Source organism: Pygocentrus nattereri, chromosome 9, assembly GCF_015220715.1.
Source record: "Pygocentrus nattereri isolate fPygNat1 chromosome 9, fPygNat1.pri, whole genome shotgun sequence".
Lineage (NCBI taxonomy): Eukaryota > Metazoa > Chordata > Actinopteri > Characiformes > Serrasalmidae > Pygocentrus > Pygocentrus nattereri.
In genome coordinates, this window is record NC_051219.1 from 21,793,443 (window position 1) to 21,814,360 (window position 20,918).

Below are 20,918 nucleotides of genomic sequence, written 5' to 3' on the forward strand. Positions count from 1 at the left end.
AGATGTTTCTTTGCTGAGATGGAGTGAATGAGATAATTGCCCAAATGAAAAAGAAAAAAAAAACACTGTAATTCTGGAAGTGTTTCATAGGTATGAGTTTAACAGTGATTCTGGCATTGTTCCACTGCACAAAGACTTTGGTATGATAAAACTGGAATGGTGTTTTTTTAGTTACCGTTGACCCAGTACTTAAGATTCCAGTTTTTTGTTTTTTCATATCTGCTTAAGAGTGGACCCAAGAGAATGTAATTAAGAGTGTTCTCCTGTCTTTTTGCAACTTACAGCTGAAGCCAATAACATTGTTTTAAATTCTGTACTCGTTCAGGTGAAGATAAAGTCACACCAAGCGCTATTACATGACTAGTATGTGTGCCAGAGTGGACATTAAATGGTACGTTGGTGTGTCAATTGCTATTTTAGAATGATTACTTTGTGAGGAGTTCACTGAGGTGACAAATATTTCTTGATTCTACACATGATTCTGTCTAAATATACAGTATAGACAGTTTTGTGTGTGTGAAACACTGTAGTATGTTGGATTAATGCCAGCCAGCTACTTAATAAGTTAACAAGCAAACAAGGTAGCTAATTATCCAAGCTAGACACCTTAGATGAGTGAAAAATGACCAGACAAGCCAACATATTTGTCAATTAAGATTATTATGACAGTTCCAGTTGAGTGAAAAATAAACTACAACTTGAAATGTAAGGTATTTTTTGGTTCCTGTTTGAATGTACAGTGAAAAAATGGCCCAATAGTAGTGTGTGTGTGTCTCTGTGTGTGTGTGTGTGTGTGTGTCTGTGTGTGTGTGTGTGTGTATGTCTTCCTGTAAGTCAATATATATTCATCCTGTGAAAGTCATTACAGTAATACTGTAAGACAAGTGAGTCTCATTCCCATAGCAACACACACACACACACACACACAGAAATGTCTTACCCGAGAGCCAAATTCTTTAATTATGCTTCTTTTTTGAGACCTTTATTTTTGTAGGCAGAAATTAAAATTCATGCTCAATTTTGTCCTCAGCTGAAGGCTTGAAACCAGAGATCTCACTCTGTTCAAGAGTGTGTGTGTATGTGTGTCAGTTTAGCCCTGACGGAACTCTTAAGCACTTGCTCTTGCATGCACTCTCTCTCTCTCACACTCTCTCTCTCTCTCTCTCTCTCACACACACACACAGGAAAGAAAACCCAATTCGCCAAATCAATTCACACGTCTTTAGCATGAGTTCTGCTCCTTGCTTTTCCATGTATGTGTTAGAAGAATTCAATTGCAGTTCACCACAAAAACCGCCTGTGCTACCCTCTCACCAAGTGTAGCTCTTCTGCAAAGCTTTCAAAGCATTCTTTCCTTTTAGTGTTGTATCATTTAACTATCAACTTCTCATTCTATTCTCTGGGTAAAATCAAAGATTACATTTAATCCTTTAACCAATATGACTAAAACCACACACTGTATAACTCTAACCCCCAAGTATGTGCTACTGGAAAGTATTTAAAGATGGATCAGGGATCCCTTCACAAACATTAGCTTTTTTTTAGATGAACAATCAATGACAGTGTGATGAATTTGATTTGTTTAGTCTTTTTCAAAATCCTTCCAAGCTCTTAATAATCTTGTCAAGTTCACATTGCAGACTCTGCTGGGTTTGGAATAAGGAACAGTGCATACTCTGGCTGAGGGTAATGTATGTTAGGCCTAATAATTGAGTCTGATCTCATCCAGTTTAAAATACATGACAAGAACAGTAGGTACATGTGCATCCCCATTTCCAGTTGGTACACTGTGCAAAATGTAAATAAAAAACATGCAATGGTGTGCAAATCAATGAATCCCTATATTTAATTGAAAATAGTTTTTTATTAGTAATTGAAAATTTTTTATTTGATGCCAACATGTTTCAAAAAAGTTGGGACGGGGGTAACAAAAGGCTGGTAAAGTTGTGTAATGCTAAAAAAAAATATCTGGTGGCAACAAGTCTGTAACATGACTGGGTATAAAAGAGCATCCCAGAGAGGCTCTTCTTTCACAAGGAAAGTTGAGGAAGTCTTCACCACTCTGTGAAAGACTGCACAATCAAATAGTGCAAAAGTTTTCTGTGGTCAGACGAATCAACATTTGAAATTCTTTTTGGAAATCAATGGACATTGCCCTAATTTGCACATCATTGCATTTTGTTTTTATTTAAATTTTGCAGTGTCCCAACTTTTTTGGAAATGGGGTTACAGAATAACATTACAGTAAGAACAAGTAACTAGTAGGAAAGAATTTCAAATATGTTACTTATGTAAATGTTTAAAAATTCTTTCCTACTAATTGTTTCATAATTTTAAATATGTTAACTGCTCTTCCACTTTCCCTAATTCTATCCTGGTCCTTCTTTTTGTCTGTGCTATTCACCATAGGCTAGCACAGGCTTTATGAACATAAAATAAAGCATGGGACATTCCAGGAAATGTCTAAACTTTCTTTTTTTTTGTTATTGTCCTGTAATCATCAACACACTCAGGCTGTGCATTTCATTTTACAGCAGTATTTAAGGTAGAAGCCTTCACTTTCTTCACTTTTTCAGTAGCCATTGTTTTGCTGATTAAAGGTACAATTTCTCATAGTGTTTATATGTTAAGGCCAGGCCAGCAGTGGTTACAGCTGTTTTCAAAATATTGACTCAGGTGCGTAATGTGGATAACCTTGTGGTGATATGTGTATCAATACAGTGATAACTATATTAATATTAAGGAATACCTTTACATGAATTTGTATACGCGAGTGAAACTGATATTGCATTGCACAGACTGTGACATTTTCAACATCTTTGTTCATACATTGCTAAAAATTATTTTAATAGTGTTTTTATTTTTATTTTTTATTTGTGTGCATTCACATCACAAGACTTTTTAGAAGTGGGTGAAGTCTCTACTTTTTAACGAAAGATTAAAAGAGTGGTTTGATGTGAAGTGCTCTATTCTAGAGAAACTAGAATAGCGGTGGTAATAGGAACCAGAGACTTGAAAAACTTAGTCTCTAAAAATTCCCTCACAGAAAGTTATTACATAAATCAGATAAGAATGTCACCCAGTTCCTTAGAAGTTGTTTAATGCCTGCTTCCTATCACCACCACTGTAAAGAAATTTGAAAATCTGAAAGTTTCTCTACAGTGAAACATGGCATATCAAAATACTCTGAATGACAATCTGAATAATGCAGAAATTTTTGGAATTTCCCTTTAACGTCAACACCTTTGCCCTTTAAAAGATACAAATTGTTATATATTTTGTTCTTTAAACAAAAGACATGAAAAGAAAAATAGCTCTTTGTAAAGCTAAGGAAAAAAATATCAGCTGATGTTCAAGGTTTCAGCATCAGTATTGGATGTGCTATCAGTATTATTTATTTACTTGTTTATTTTTTACTTTTGTAACGCATGGTTCTCATCTATTGATGCACGGTAAGGATATAAAAACTCTGATTTGTATATTGGTAAAACATATACAGCCTACACATTTAAATGAATGTTTATTGAGTTGTATGTATGTATGTATGTATGTATGTATATATATATATGTATAGTATCTCACAAAAATGAGTACACATATCATTTTCATGGGACAACACTATAGAAATGAAACTTGCATATAACTTAGTAGTCAATGTACAGCTTGCATAGCAGTATAGATTTACTGTCCTCTGAAAAGAACTCTGCACACAGCCAATTATGTCTAAATAGCTGGCAACACAAATGGGTACACCTCACAATGAACATGTTCAAATTGTGCCCAATTGTGTTGTTGTCCCTCCGTGGTGTTATGTGACTCATTAGAGTTACAAGGTTCCAGGTGTGAATGGGGAGCAGGGGTGTTAAAACTGATGTTTTGGATACAGTCCTCTTATGCTGGCCACTGGATATTCAACATGGCACCTCATGGCAAAGAACTCTCTGAGGATGTGAGCAATAGAATTGTTGCTCTCCACAAAGATGGCCTAGGCTATAAGAAGATTGCTAACACCCTGAAACTGAGCTATAGCACTGTGGCCAAGGTTATACAGTGGCTTTCCAGGACAGGTTCCACTTGGACAGTCCTTGCCAGGGTCGACTAAAGAAGTTGAGTCCACATGTTCAGCATCATATCCAGAGGTTGGCTTCAAAAATAGACTCATCAGTGCTGCCAGCATTGCAGCAGAGCTTGAAGAAGTGGGAGGTCAGCCTATCAGTGCTCAGACTATATGCCACAACATGCATCAACTTGGTCTGCATGGCCGTCGTCCCAGAAGGAAGCCTCTAGTGGAGCCACTACTTTTTTTGGAAAAGTAACTAAATTGTAGCTAGCTACACATTTTGGGAAAGTAGTTACAAACTAGCTAACTACTATTTTTTTCAGTAGCTGCCGACTGAAAAGCTTGCTCAGTGGTAATCAGGGAAGGGGGTGTAGCTAAGTAGCACAGCTTTTTGTAGTTAACGATCATTTTTTTGTAACTATTATCTTTAGCAGCTCCTCTTTTATAAAATGTAGCTGATAGCTGTAGCACCTGTTCTATTGCTTAAATATACAGTATATTAACTTAACTTATGATCAAACTGGCTGATTACTTGAGATAAGTGAGGTTAGAAAAAAACACTGCTATTATAATGCTATCTTCTCTTAGTGTCTCAGTGAGATTGTAGTACTTGGTTAGTGCTAGGCTAAAGGCAGTTTGTATAAACAATTTTTAGCCATTCAGAATTAAACAGACATTTGAAGCTTGTGACAGATACATTAGCATATATTTCACTTTGTAGCAGTTTCATGGTGGCTCTTTCAGAGGCCTGATATAGAATTGCCATCACTGTTTTCCATTTCTGATGACACAGATTTAAAAAATGGTTGTTCAATTCCTCTGTCATTTCACAATTATGCTGGTGGTTAAACACATTTGACAAAAACTTTTTTTTTTCAACTATTTTTGATTAACCAATTTTGAAGAATGAACCCTCTTGTTTTGATCCAACAATGAAACAAGAGAAGTAGTTCTAATTGTTTATTGTTATTTATATTAGTATAGTACAGTCAAATGTAGTGTTGAATATAGCAGAATAAAGTGTAGTAGTATTGTAGTAATAGTATTATTAGCATCTTTGTCTTTCACCCTGTACGATCCCAGATTTATTACATACTAAGGCTTATTATTTAGTAACTACAGGGACTTCAGTGCAAGCCGGCTGAGCTATTTTTAGGTTATAGAAATGTGTAATAAAACTTTGGGCCTGCCTGCGAGCTTTGATCAGTTGTGGAGTTGAACTCCACCCAGGATGATTTTAGTGTTGATTCTTCTTTTGAAGTTGCTTAAGGGAGGCAATCCGGTAGCAGTATCAGCACCATAGATTTGTAGATTTTGGTGGCTATTGCTTATTCTGGACTTGGGTTTAGTCTGAGATTTTACTCTTAGCAGACATCTCATTGCTGTTGGTTGACTGTTTTTAAAGTTTGCTGTTGTCCTGTGTAAGAGAAGTCACTATGGTTATACTATTTGTAATGATGTGGTAAACAAGGCAGTTGCAAGGACCATTTGAAAGCATTTAGTCTCACTCAACATTCTCTCACACACCCTCCACGGCGAAATCCGAGTCACTTTTGACTCAGAGACACAGAGTTATTCCTCTGAGCATCGTTCCCCCACCCACGGCCTGACTGCGTTGTTTAAGGGTTCACCTACTGAGAGTGAACCGGGGAAAAGTAAGACTGGTATTGGCAGAGGTGTATTACATTGTAGACTTAATAAGAAGCTGATGTCGAAGATTCTGTGACACATAATTAGAGCGCTGTCTTGTCCTAACAGCTGCACTTCCTCCTCTTCCTCTTCCTCTTCTCAGTCCTGGCTGTGAGTGGCAAGGCCAGCAGAGCCGCAGTGATGTACGAGAGGGCTAATTGTAGTGGAGAGGGGAGCACTAATGAGGGAGCCTGCCCTCATTAGAGAGAGAGAGAGAGAGAGAGAGAGAGAGAGAGAGAGAGAGAGAGAAGGAAAGAAAGGGATAGAGTCTGGTAGAAGGAAAGAAAGGATACTAGAGAGAGGTACCGCATAGACAAAAAGCAAGCCAACACAGAGAGAGGAAGAGAGTGTGTGTGTAGCTTAGGGATCGTGTCCTCTTGGTGCGGTGTCAGAGACCTGGCTGATTAATGGTTGATTTACTTTAGCCTGTGAAAGGCCTTTATCCACAGTCATTCTCATTTACACGCATACATGCAGCCCCGATCTCTGCAGTAACTGAAGCCATTTTGTAATTGTCCTTATTATGTAGTTGCTAAGCAGCCAGAAGCCAGAGAGTCTCTGTGGACTATTCGTTTATAATTAGTTAGAGTTTGTATAATGTTTGACCTTGTCACTGTGCCTATGGATTCACAACACCCTTGATGAACTTAACAGAAAGACCAGTGCATATAATCATCAATCCTCCAGAGACCAGTAGCACTTACTCAGAGACTAAGCATTGGTTCAACACTGATTTGCATGCATTGTTCATTTACAATTGACTATACTTCACTATGTCTGTTCAATTTCACTGAATACTGCTTATTAGAATTTGCATGTGTCACACCCCCCTCTGACTTGCTGCTTCCTCACAGACCCTTGTGCTCCCAAACGCCAACTCCCAGGATTTAGAGGAGAATCACATGACTCAGAACTCCCAGGCTTCAGCCTATCCTAGATGTGTCCTACCAGTGTCTAACTATATATATATGTATATATATATATATAAGTACAAGTTTGGATCTCTCTCTTTTTTTATTAAAACCATGGATAAAAACTTTTTTTTTATCCATGAGCATCAGATTTCTTCTGACTCGTTAAACTATAACTGAGTGACAGATACATACAGTATCTCACAAAAGTGAGTACACCTCTCACATTTCCGCAAATATTTTATCATATCTTTTCATGGGACAACACTATAGAAATGAAACTTGGATATAACTTCGTCTGTGCACAGCTTGTATAGCAGCACAGATTTATACTCAACACACAGCCATTAATGTCTAAATAGCTGGCAACACAAGTGGGTACACCTCACAGTGAACATGTACAAATTGTGCCCAATTGTGTCGTTGTCCCTCCCTGGTGTCATGTGACTCATTAGAGTTACAAGGTTCCAGGTGTGAATGGGGAGCAGGGCTGTTAATTTTGGTGTTTTGGGTAAAATTCTTTCATACTGGCCACTGGATATTCATCATGGCACCTCATGGCTAAGAAGATTGCTAACACCCTGAAACTGAGCTATAGCACTGTGGCCAAGGTCATACAGCGGTTCTCCAGGACAGGTTCCACTCGGAACAGGCCTTGCCAGGGTCAACCAAAGTAGTTGAGAATTGAGAGAAGGAAGCCTCTTCTGAGATTAATGGATAAGAAAGCCTGCAAACAGTTTGCTGAAGACAAGCAGTCCAAGAACTTGGATTACTGGAACCAGGTCCTGTGGTCTGGCGAGACCAAGATAAACTTGTTTGGCTCAGATTGGCATCATGGTCTGGGGCTGCGTGAGTGTTGCTGGCACTGGGGAGTTGTGGTTCATTGAGGGAAACATGAATTTCAACATGAATTACTGTGACATTCTGAAACAGAGCATGATCCCTTCCCTTAACGACCCCAAACACACCTCCAAGATGACAGCTGCCTTGGAGGAAGCTGAAGGTAAAGGTGATGGACTGGCCAAGTATGTCTCCAGACCTAAACCCAATTGAGCACCTGTAGGGCATCCTGAAGTGGAAGGAGGAGGAGCGCAAGGTGTCTAACATCCTCCAGCTCCGTGACATCATCATGGAGGAGTGGAAGAGGATTCCAGTAGCAACCTGTGCATCTCTGTTGAATTTCATGCCCAAGATGGTTAAGGCAGTGCTAGATAATAATGGTGGTCACACAAAATATTGATACTTTGAGCACAATTTGGACAGGTTCACTGTGAGGTATAGTGACTTGTGTTGCCAGCTATTTAGACATTAATGGCTGTGTGTTGAGTTATTTTCAGAGGACAGTAAATCAGCCCTGCTATACAAGCTGCACACTGACTACTTTAAGTTATATCCAAGTTTCATTTCTATAATGTTGTCCCATGAAAAGACATAATAAAATATTTGCAGAAATGTGAGGGGTGTACTCACTTTTTTGAGACACTGTATATATGTATTACATTTTTCCACCATTTAGACAAAAGAAATACTATGGTTGTTACAATATACTAATTATACTAATATATACTAATAATATACTAGTAATTGATAATAATAAGAACAAAAGAACAACAAAGTATATAACAATAATATAATATAATACAGGCCTAATAATTTTCAGGCGCCACGCCGGAATTCCGGCGTACCGACGTGTCTGCGAGAAAGAAAAAAAAAGGTTCGCCTAGTGCAGGGGTCGGCAACCTTTTTGACTCAGAGAGCCATAAAAGCAAAATAATTGGAAATTTATTTCAGTGAGAGCCACATAATATATTAAAACGATGACGACATCTCACTCTAGCGAACGAGGGGTGGGGGGGGGGGGGTGACGATGCCGACATGTCAGTCAAGCGAACCGAAACTAAATACCGGAGGTTTGTGATATTTCCGCCCAAACATTTTTTTAAGTCTCAAAAATAATATACGTTAATTAAATTAATTATTTTCAAAAGCTGAGCCGCATCAGGGGGATCAAAGCCGCGGGTTGCCGACCCCTGGCCTCGTGATCTGACCATAGGATCTGACACTTCTCTTGATCTGACATGCGCAGGTTTCACTGTAACCAACACCAAGGCCTAGCCTACTAGCCATTAAGCCAGTCAGAAACAGGGCAGGCGGGACTTGCTTTGACCAAACAAATTGATAGATTCAGTAGGAAATCCCGGGAAATACATGTGCAAATTTTTTTCCACGGTCAACGCGAAACGTATAAACTCAGCCATGGAACACAACTATATTAAGCCTATATTAAGGGGAAAATGGAACTGAATAGTAATTTTAGTGCTGTAGTATTATTTATGAGTTTGTTGCACTGTAACTGTTTCAAAATATTTAAAATAAATGGTGCATAGTTTGCTATTATATTTTTAAAAGAAATGAATGTGTCCTTGTTCATGTCATTTAGTCAATGGTTAGGCTACTAATCCATTCCTAGTTTACTTTGGCGTATTGTTATTGCCACCTGCTGACCGTTCTTGGTATGGCTGTAGTATCTGTAGTCTCCTATGCTATAGAAGCAATAAGGTATGTGACTAGTTAAAAACAGGTATGGATTCCTGAACAGGCCTGCTAGTCCCAAGTGTTCTGGTAATCTGCACAAGCTTCTGAAATATAGGCTTATATTGGGTTTGTTTATCTCATGTCTGAATGTTGTTCATGTATTTCAACAAAATTCAACACAATCTATCATTGAAGGGACTAATTCAAAAGCAAAAATTCTTTGACAGTAATGAAGATCAGGGTTATACATAGACGTATATTTGCGCCCAGGTGCCAACAAGTTATGTGTTAAGTGTGTCGCATACATAACACCCCCACCCTGCTCACCTCCCGAGCAGAGAAAAAAGTTCAGGCTCAGGAATTTTTCCCACTATCACCCCTGTATAATATCATTCACCAGTTAGTATAACAATAATGATGAAACAACAACAATAGTACTATTATTGTTGTTGTCATCGTCAAGTTTTATAAGGCCTTAGTCCCAGGGAAAAGTTTTTAAAAATTAAATGAAATGAATTGAATGTTATATTAAACATCCAGCAAAGTTTGAGTGATAAAAAAGAAATACAATAAGAAAAAGAGAAGAGGACAAATATAATAAAACACAGATTAAAAAGCTTATTAGACTTCCCTGAGAACTGCCTGGGCATGGCCTAATATTCTGATGTGTAAGGAATCAGTGAGTTCCAGACGAGCGCAGATTACAGCGAGAGAAGTGGGTTTAATAACGGAGTCAAGTTACACACTGGGTTCAAAACAAATGGACAATCCAAAAATTGCAGTTGAAAATACAGGCAAAACGAGGTCAAACACAAAAATCCAAATATCAGCAAACAAAACCAAGAGGGCAAGGCAAAATTGAAGTTGAGAAAAAAAAAGCATTGGTTCTCAAGGGAAACAATACTTCGCAACTTGTTCTACTAAAGTCCGGGCTTAAATACAGAGTGTCGATAATCTGAAATACCACAGACACAGGTGAAATCATTCAGTAATCTGGTGACCGAGATTGCTGATAGGTTCAGGGCCGATTGTCACTAGTCACGTGATCCTCTGTTGGCTCCTGGGATATGGAGTCTCTCCGGGACTCTGATCTGACAGGGAAGTTCGTAGTCACGTGTCTTCATGGGAGAGTTCGCAATGTGACATGATGAGAGTGTGTGATTGACAGTCCTCAGCTTGCACTCAGCCTGGTACAACACCTAGGCTGAAAAGCCTTGAGCTTTTCATCAACTGCAAACAGTTTACTATCAAAGAGATTTTTTTCTTTCATTTTGGTCACTGTTTACATTCTGCCAGACATGGACATGAGCAATGTGCAGAAACTGCTGGCCAATCAGATAGTGAAAGTGAACAGCTCATCATTCTAGGAAACTTTAACAGTGCAAACTCTACAAAGGAAATGCCAAGGTACAAACAGCATATCACCCATGCCACAAAAGAGAGTGGAACATTTGGATCATTGCTACAGCACTGTAAAAATGCTTTTCACATTGTCACACATGCAACTCCCAGTCGTTTCAAATACAGTCTTATTAATCCCATCCCAACATACAGGCAGAAACTGAAAGCCAACAAGCCAACAGTGTAGACATTTAAATTTTATAGGGCTGCTTTAAAACCATGAACTAGACTGTTTTTGACAACGGTGAGGTGAGGTGACAGAGAGCCTAGATGAATACACAGACACTATGACATCATATGTCAGTTTCTGCTTGAGCTGACATAGCAGATCTCAGACAGCTTCAGAGGAAAAAGGAGGCAGCATACAGGAATGGAGACAAAATTCTCTATAAAGAGGCCAGATACATGCTGGAGAAAGGGATTAATGCAGCAAAGAAGAAATACTCAGAAAAGCCAAAAAGTCATGTTGCTGCTAGCAATTTTAGTCTGGAAAGACCTCCAAAAGATCACCATCTACAAGGTGAGAAAACTTCCCCTCCTCTTGAATGACCGCCAACTCACCAACGACCTGAATTAATTCTACTGCTGGTTTGAATGCATTCTTCAGACGTTCTCTGCCAGTTCCACCCCCTCCTTCCCTGCCCAGTCCATCTCATTTCTGCCCCCTGCTCATCTCACCATCAACGGGCAGGACATTAACAGGTTTTTCAGTAGTTAGATGGTGAGAAAAGCTTGGGGGCCAGACTAAGTCTCTTCATTCACCCTAAAACACTGCTGTGACCAACTAGCATCTCCAACAAATAACTAGAACTTTGCTCTGTTTCCACATGCTTCAAACATTTACCATCATTCCACCCAAAAAAAATGAACATTACTGGACTCAATGACTAACTCTGTAGCCATAAAAGTCTTTGAATGCCTTTTCCTAGCCCACCTGAAGGCCATTACAAACCCTATGCTGCACCCCTTGCATTTCTTGTACAGAGCTAACAGGTGGCCCTACACATCATGCTACAGCATCTCGACAGTCCTGGAACTTAATGCTACAGTTCTGTTTGTGGACTCTCAGTACTGATGTACCACAGGGTTGTGTGCTCTCAGCCCTGCTCTTCAGTCTTTACACTAATGACTGTCTCTAAGGAACCAGGTGTGAAGATCCTGAGGTTTGCAGATGACATTACTGTGATAGGCCTCATAGCCAGCGAGACTAGTTTGCCTACAGTTAAGAAGTCGAGCAGCTAGTCTCTTGGTGCAGCAGCAACCACCTGCTGCTCAGCACACAAAAGACTGTAGAGATGATGGTGAACTTCAGGTGCAGTCCTCTCTCCTTAACCCACATCAACATCAATGGCTCTGTGGTTTCCACTGTGGAGTCACCCAAGTTCCTTGCCACCACCAAATCCAGGGGCCTAAAGCAGAGGGGAATACATTCTCCATAGCCAAGAGAGCACAGCAGAGAATGTTCTTATTGAGATAGCTAAAGACCTTTATTACACAGTGATCATCGAGTACATCCTCACATCATCCATAATCATCTAGCTTCCTAGATTCCTGGTTCCTCCACTTGTACGAGCCAAACTCGTGCACATTATCAGGACAGCTGTGTGGAATATCTGATGTAGTCTGCCGATGCTTTAGGACATCTACCATGCTGGCTAAATAACAGCTGACCTCTCTCATCCTGGACATCACCTCTTCCAGCCATTTCCCTTTGGTAGAAGACTAGCAAAACTAGCACAACCCGACATGCCAACAGCTTTTTCTCCAGGGCTGTAGCACTCATGAACCACAGCGGACACCTCGCACTTTAAACTTAAACCTTAAAACTTTTAACTTTCCTTACGGTATTACATAACTCCTCTGTAACATAATGCTTATTTGCTGAATAGATGTTACATTTTTGCAAATAGTCATATCATTCAGTAGAATTCTGTATATAGTCATTTTTCTAGTATATGTCTACTCAGACCTGTATATGTATAGATATTCTCATCTGCATATGTACAGATATTCACACATCTCTTTAGCTTGACTTCATAGGTTTTTTATCCTTTATTCTTTATTATATTTATTATATTTTTATTTTTATTTGCCCTTTGTTAAATACTTGTTAACAGGTTGCTTGCCCCATTCGGTTTAGTACACTACGTCATACATGTGTGTGCTTACCAAGACAAATTCCTTGTATGTGTAACTTACTGGCAAAATAAAGTGGGTCTCATTCAGATTCTGATTCTGAACTGTTTAAAACTATGTGGCTGGGACAAACCACATCAGCCTGGTGATAGGTGAAAATTCTGCCTACATAGGCACTACACAAGATTAGGACCACCCAGTTTACATAGAGAGGGGAGAGTATTCTAAATAAACATGAATCAACGCATCATTTACAGTGAAAACATTTAAGTTAAGTTTAACATATTAGAAATAGATAAATGCACAAATACACAGATATTTTTAAACAGTATATCCTTCTGGGTCATGGGGATGGGGTGGTGCTGGAGCCTATCCTAGCCATCACACCCTGGACAGGTCGCCAGTCCAGTACAGTACACACACATATACATTCACACACACACACACACACACACTCAAAGGCAGTTTAGCATGTCCAGTTACCCTAACTGTATGTCTTTGGATTGTAGGAGGAAACCCACACATTTATAATGGCTAAAATAATGAGATGTAGAGGAAGTAGGGAAGCTAATTATTATTTCAAAATATTAAATCTTATGTTCAAATTTAGATGAAGCCCTATAAAACTGTTTAGTTACAATTCAAGTGTTAAACACATTAAGCACGGTTGCATTCAAAAAGCTTAAGATTATTTGTCTGTCCTTGCTTCACAGAGTAACTGAAGGGACTAGAGTATGGGAAGTTATTAGTCAGTCATTTTCTTTGAACTGGAACAGGGCCTATTTTGTATCTCCATTGGTTCTTCAGGGAATCTTGCTGTAACACTGTGTTTGTGTACTCTCCCTCAGGTTCCTCCTGCAATGAGAGGTCAGAGGGGAAGAAGAAAGGGCGCCCCCGTGTGGAAGTGCAGGAGCTGCGCAGTATCCCTGTGAGTCCAAACAACAAAGCTACTCATGTTCGGTTTTGGCAGCACTGGGGGAATGTTTTCTGTGCCAGTTCGGGAAAGTTAGGGGATTTTTTTTTTGTTGTTTTGGTGGAGGTTGTTACAGCAGTGAGGGGATTTTTCACATTATTTCCAACTCTTACAGTTCGGAAAGAGGAAGTTGATCTTGGAGGACTAACGGTTTTGTGGTGTTTGCTTTCTATGTACTAATAGTTGTTAATCACTGGAGGGCATTTATGTGTGTGTCTGTCTGTCTTGCTGTAGGCCCATATGATGGTTCAGTGGAAAGAGGAATTTAAGAGTCGTTCTCGTGTGAAGTGCCCGAGTTCAGGCTGCTGGCTGGAGTTCCCCAGTATTTATGGGCTTAAATACCATTATCAGCGCTGCCAAGGGGTAAGACCTGACCCCCTCAAAGGCCTATTAATATAGCAAATATAGCATAGCACTAAAGCATACCAAAAACTAAACAATAGCACAAAACCTACATATAAAAATGAGTATAATACACCTTAACACAACACTCTGTAGCCCTCAACTGTACAAAAGTGAAAGACTGAAGTCATATTTGATTTGGATTTACTTGGGTAGGTTCTGTATTTGTAATTATTAAGATTTTAATTTGAAGATCCATGATTTTAATCGCATGCAAATCTGCACTGTCTATAGCCATTAAAAGTCTGACTGTAATAAAGGGACACTCCGGCCAAAATGAAAAATAGGAAAAATCGCTATATCTGTTGTGAAGACGCTTATTTGCATCCTACATAGGTGCTGCAGTATGTTCGAGAATACAGTTTTCCACTTTAAAGATAAGAAAGTCCCCCAACTGGTGGTAAAAACGTGTCTCCATGCATATCCGTACATATCTTCCAAGTTTTTATACTGAATAAAGACAGAATCACTGTTTACAATTTTGTAGAGAGACGTGAGTTACAGCAATGTTTACTTGGTTGTATTATTAAATCAGTGGCTAGACTAGCAGTCTGGATTGATTGACACCACAGGGATCCCCAATGGTTGTATTGTGTATTTGTGTAGTGCATGCTGGGTATTGTAATGAGAGAACATTTGGGAAAAAACATAAAAATGATTTTAAATCATGAATTGAAACTGATGAGGCTGGGGGATGTAATGAATGTGCTACAAAATACATAACATGACAAATAACATTTTAAACTCTAATTTTAGGTTGGATTTCCCCTATAAGTGTGGGATGAATGACCTTTTATAAATGGCCAAACCTGGAGCTTCCTCAGTAGAAGCAGTCTTCATTGAACTGACCTCACACTAATGTTATATCAAGGCATGCCAGTAGACAGAGATATTTTCCATGGTGCTATTGGTATTGAGTGTTGCTGACATGAAAATGTGGACTATATTGTTTCAGTTTGTATGTGGTAATTTGGGGGGAAATCACACTGATGTTTTATCATGTACAAATTGGCAAGGTAAATGCTTTACGCATTACATTACAGAATCTCCCCTAATAAAAATTATTAAGATCAAATGTGTGATAGTTTAGCTAAAAGTCTGTCTACATTCATCTTAATGATCTGTATTTTGCTATGACCACTTTATACACAAGAAGTAAAGAAACTTATAAATAATCAAACTGGGGAAGTGTACAAAAATGGGGAACGAGTACAGAAATATAAAGACAAAAAAGTTTTGCCATAAATTTTAAAAGGAATGTTAGTTGTTCTGTAAATAGTTATAAATGTATGTGTAAGCATTGTAATTCATCATTGTATGCATACCTATGCCACTTTACACTCAGGTAAAATTTAGGAACAGATGAGGCCATTTGCACTGTGATCAGCTTGATAAATCTTTGAAAAACTCCACTGGGGATTTCCATATTTTTACACTCTTTATGCTTAGGCCTGTGGTTACCTCTGACAGTATTTGATAAATGAGACCCACTGACTTGGCTGGGCCAGAATCTAGGAGTTGCACCATTAGTAGTAATCTAGTGTGCTTGTGTAACAGATACTCTATCTTTCTGTGTGTGTGTGTGTGTGTGTGTGTGTGTGTGTGTGTGTTTCAGGCGACCATGGCGGAGAAGTTGAGTCACGGCTGCCCGTACTGTGAGGCCGTGTTTGCCACTAAAGTGCGTTTGCAGAAGCACAAGCTGTGGAACCACCCGGAAAGGGTCACCATGGAGACCAAGGCTGTGGTGCCCATGGAGACCAAGTCCGAGCCTAAACACGAGGCCAAAGTGCAGAGAGGCACCATAAAGGGAAATTCCAAAAAGAGGTGAGAGAGGTCCCATCCTAACCTTTCAACTTTGATGGATGGTTTGATCGAGTTCATAATATCGATGATAAATGAAAGGTTTGGGGGTGTGGTGCTAATAGGAGGTGAAACAGAAAGGTTCAGTTGAGATGATGTCTTTATTTCATGGGAAATGAGTAACAGTTAACAGAAGACTGGTCACACTTTATGTGCTCAACATCAATCTCCTTACATAAGAGTGACACTAGTATTCTGTAACTTATCTGAAAAGGGATATAATATCTTTATTAAAAATGTAAATCATAAAAGTCCAGGAAAGGTGATTTTATGTAATGTAATAAGATTGTATATATAAAATTAATAGAAATGTATCATAATGCATTTAACTTAATGTTAAATGAACTTGTGCACTGGCAATTGAATTTAGCATGTAAGTAGATCATGGACATTATAAGAGCATGCACTGACATGGGGGCAGTCGTGGGCTGGCGGTTAGGGAACTGGCCCCGTGACTGGAAGGTTGCTGGTTTGATCCCCAGGGCCGACAGCACATGACTGTGGTGTCCTTGAGCATGACACCTAAACCCCAATTGCTCACTATTATCACTGCCCCCTAGTGTGTGTGTCTATTCACTAGTGTGTATGTGGTGTTTCACTTCACAGATGGGTTAAATGCAGAGGTAGAATTTCCCTGTTTGTGGGACTAATAGAGTAATGCATAACATGTTATTTGTATATGCTTTAAACCCTTTATTCTTTTTTCTAGCAAATTGCAGCTCCATAAGTTGTGATAAAAAAGTGGCAGGGTAAATAGCTCCACAATGCACAACTACAGTGCTCTGCAAAGGTCAGAGACCACTCTTCGTTAATCTTCGTAATTTAGTTATTCAGGAAAAAAGCATACATTTACAGAAGCCTCAATAACTACACGCCCATTTCCAAAAAAGTTGCGTCTGTAAGTATAATGCAAATAAAAACTGAAAGCACAGGTAACATGCACATCGTTGCACAATTAACACTCTACATATTTTGGAGCAACATATGCTGTCTTTCAGATGCCATTTTTTCAGGGACACCTATGTTTATTTCAACATGACAACACCAAGCCACAGTCTGCACATTGCCTCAGTATGGGTGCCTAATCAAAGAGTGAGGGTGCTAGACTGGTCTGCCTGCTGTCCATAATGGTCTCCCATTGAAAACATGCATCTTATTGTGCTCAAAATAGGACAACAAAGTCCCTGTAACAGCAGAATGGCAAGAAACTCTGCTTCCAAAGCTCAGTTGGTGTCCCCCAAATGTTTAATAAGTGTAGGTAAAAAGAAAACTGATATAATTCAGCGGTAAAAACGCTTTTTTGGGATGTATTGCAAGCATCATATATGGAATGAGCGTATATTTATAGAACACAATGAAGTTCAGGATGTAAAATATCAAATACTATTTTTGTATCATTTTCAATATAGTACAGGTCAAACACAATTTACTTATTATTGCTTTCTGTTTTCATTAGCGTTTTATACACTGTCCTAACTTTTTTAGAAAAATGCATTTTTTCTGTATTATTTTTTGTCAATTTGAATTTATTAAAGATATTATTGTTTTTGGGAGACTTGCTGTTCCAAAGTTCAGTCTTGTTGGTTGAATTGTCTGCTTCTCTTTAGTATCCTGACGACATTCAGTGATATTTAGATCTTTCAGGGGTGATCAGTGTGATGTTTTAAGAAGATCAGAATCTTTTTTGTTTGATAACTTCTTCCTGGTGCAAGAGGAATATCTAATATGTAATCTCCTTATAAAGATCTGAAAAATGACTAACTTGTACTCATTGGTTGTATTGGATATTAAATGAATGAAGAGTGGTCTCTCATGTTTGCACAATATAGTTGGCTATAACACGATCACAGGGTGTGACAAGACTGACACATGCTTTTACCATGAACATATTAAAGGTGCAGTGTATAAGATTTAGTGGCATCTAGAGATGAGGTTTCAATTTGCAATCAGCTGAATACCACTCCCTCACCCCTCCCTTTTCAAGGCTATCTTGTTTTTGCTTCTTTGGCAATGAGGATTCATCCCCCTTTGCTTTTTCTTGTGCTAAAAAATAAGTATGATCCTCCATTTGTCAAAATTTGGGTTCTCAAACTTCTCACAACAGCACAAGCATTAACCACAGATTCTTCTTTCTGCGTCTTCCACTCAGTGCTATAGCGCCTCCAAATTCAAGCTGCCGTTTCAGTGTAAAAATGTGAAAGGCACTCTATTGAGACAGTGCTTGGTTTGTCTGTTCTGAGCTCCACTAGAAACATGGAGGTACAACATATTGGAGGAGGACCTGTTGCTGTAGATGTAGATACGAAAATGGAAACACATTGTTTCATAGCTACAGGCGAGTATACACTAATGAAAGCATGGTTTTGTATATTATAGTCCAATTTCTGCTAACCCCATTAAATCTTACACAGTGCACCTTTAAGTACCTCCTTTTTGAAAGTTGTCAACCTAAACAAAGGCATTGAGTCTCTTTCAAAGACTCAGAAAGCAAAGGTTCAAATAGACATTTGTTTCCTTGTGACTGCTGAAGACATAGCTAGCTAAGCAGATACCACTACATGTAATGTGAAATTTACCAGTAACCAGACATCTTTGTGGCTACTGTACTCGCTAGCTGTCAGGTCAGTGCACAGTTTGCAAAAGTTGTAATGTAAAGTAGGATTGCTGACCTTAAGCGGTACAGTAGTATGCTGTAATAAGAGCATGTATTCCTTGCCCTTGGCCTCAGGCCTATGGAGAACAGCCCCCCCTCACCAGTATTCTTCAAGGTGAAGAAGACCCAGGAAGTGTCCCAGCCTGCACAGAACGGGGAGTGTGCCCCCCATAGGCTTGACAGGAAGCAGCAGCACAGCTCCCATCAAAAGCAGCAGCAGCAGCAACAACAGGGGCCTCCCTCAAACACCACAGGGAGTGAAAGTGAGGGAGGAAGTCTGCCTCCACCCTTCCCTGAAGAAGACCCCGAGAGGATGAAGCATAGTAAGGTTACCTCAATACTACTCTATTACAAATTGCTTATGGAGGAATAATTATTCTGTCAAATATTGTTCCTCATTCGTGGAGCAGCCTTACTTTATGATGCCTTTATCACTGGGTTATTATTGTGATCATGCTTACTCAAAATGCAAACTTGAGATTTCAGCTTGCAGTGCGCAGTCATATGCAAATGTTTGGGCACCCCTGGTCAAATTATGTTCTTTTTTGTTGTTGTTTTTTTTGTATTTTTTGAAGGAAAAGTAAGCTAACACAAACTCTACAGAGACCACCCTTCTGCACACTTTAATGTGCAAATACGTTTTTTTTTCTTAATGTAACATATTAAACATATTGTACAAACGTTGTAGCACATTTTAAATTTTATAAAATTTTCCAAGACTTTAAACTATTTCAGAACTGCTCATGATGGTATTAATATTCAAAGCTTTTGCTGTCTCTAAAAGCTCCTTTACAGAAAGTTTGTTTTACATGAAATGGTAATAAATAAGTAACTTGGTGCCTGAGACTTTGTTAGACTATGGGTCTGAGAAAGTTTGATCTAAATACATTTTTAAATGTCTTGCACATGCATTTTAATAAATAAAATAATACTCCAAGAAAAAAAATATACATACATATATTTATTAAATTTACCACTATGTTTCGATTGTCAGTAATGCAGGATGATTCAAAAAGATTCATCCTATTTCAAAGTGCCATGTTTTTACAACCGTGAGACGCCTAGGAACCAATCACAACTGGAAGAGGGGGTCGTAGAGTTTCTCACTGTCACTGGAAGGTGCTCCCTTCAGTCTGCAAGGAGATGCGACCCCTGAGCAGAAAGCATTCTGTGTTCTCCACTTCAATAAGAGTGAATCAATCATAACTGTACAGTGTGATTTTCGCAGTGAACCTCCAACAGCTCAGAGTGTTTGTCGTTGGTTCCACAACACTGGATTATCTCCGAAATCACACTGAAAGAGCCCTGCAGTGACACCCGAGATGCTCAATGAAGTATGAAGAATTTGACTATGGCATTGATGTTGTCCATACAGCTGGAGGAGGTTCATATTGAGCACATAATAAACTTTATGCTCATTTACTCCATTTGAGTTTACTGCATTGCTATGTAATGATTTACAAGTAAAATAAATCATTTTGAAATTGGATTAATCTTTTTGAATCACCTTGTACAGGTTCAGTGATCATTTTGGGTAGTAATAAAAATTACTATATTTGTGTTGTAGACATAGTGACCCCCTGGTTCCTATTGCTACCTTTGTAAAGAAATCGTTTCTCTACTGTCAACTGTTTCATATCAAACTGCTCTCAAAGACTGAATTAAGGAGAGATCTTGAAAAATCTGTGGAATTTTTCATTTGCTTTCAGTCTCTCACTGCACAACACACCAAAAACATTGAGAACTTTAAGAAAGAAAGGAAGAAAGAAAGGACTGGTGCTTTAGGGACTGACTGTCTCTGTGTGCCAGCACCATTTCAGCGGCATTTCTCCATTTGAGGGCAGGTCATTGAGCTACTTTGTGGTTGCTGGTGGCGACAGCTTGTTTTCTACCCTACACACACACACACACACAAATGAGATGTCTGTATGGCGCATGCTTTGAGCCTGCTATTTATGGCTTTTGTTTGGGTACACACTCCCCTCGTTTGTCGCTGTATGGCAGAGCCTGCAGAGAGCATCAGTATGTGTGTGTGTGTTTGTGTGTGTGGAGTGGTGTCTGAGTCAAAAATGTTGCACAGGGTTTGAAGAGAAGCTCAGGAGCAGCTGTGTGGGTGACAGCAGTGTCATGATCAAGAACGGCTTCACAGCATGCACGAAATGCAGAAACGTGCACACACATGTTCACTGACGCCTGCTGCAGCCGAGACAAATGACATATCAGCAGACTGCTCCCCTGGCTCATAGATAAAGCCTGCGTCAGTTTCCTCTGAGTGGAGATAAATGACAGCGTGCTTGA

General features: G+C 39.1%; 1 protein-coding gene across 6 annotated transcripts in view; it reads left to right on the top strand.

The window, feature by feature from the left end:
* The window catches only part of znf512b (zinc finger protein 512B), an 85,123-nt gene that overhangs the window by 25,416 nt on the left and 38,789 nt on the right, over nt 1-20,918 (top strand). For 5 of the 6 annotated variants that reach the window (XM_037541198.1, XM_017681906.2, XM_017681907.2 and 2 more), the window contains exons 3-6: nt 13,581-13,660; nt 13,940-14,068; nt 15,723-15,931; nt 18,696-18,943. In XM_037541198.1, coding sequence (XP_037397095.1) covers nt 13,581-13,660; nt 13,940-14,068; nt 15,723-15,931; nt 18,696-18,943 — 666 coding nt within the window. The remainder of the gene's footprint in view (nt 1-13,580; nt 13,661-13,939; nt 14,069-15,722; nt 15,932-18,695; nt 18,944-20,918) is intronic. The other variant, XM_017681910.2, reaches the window with a different exon arrangement.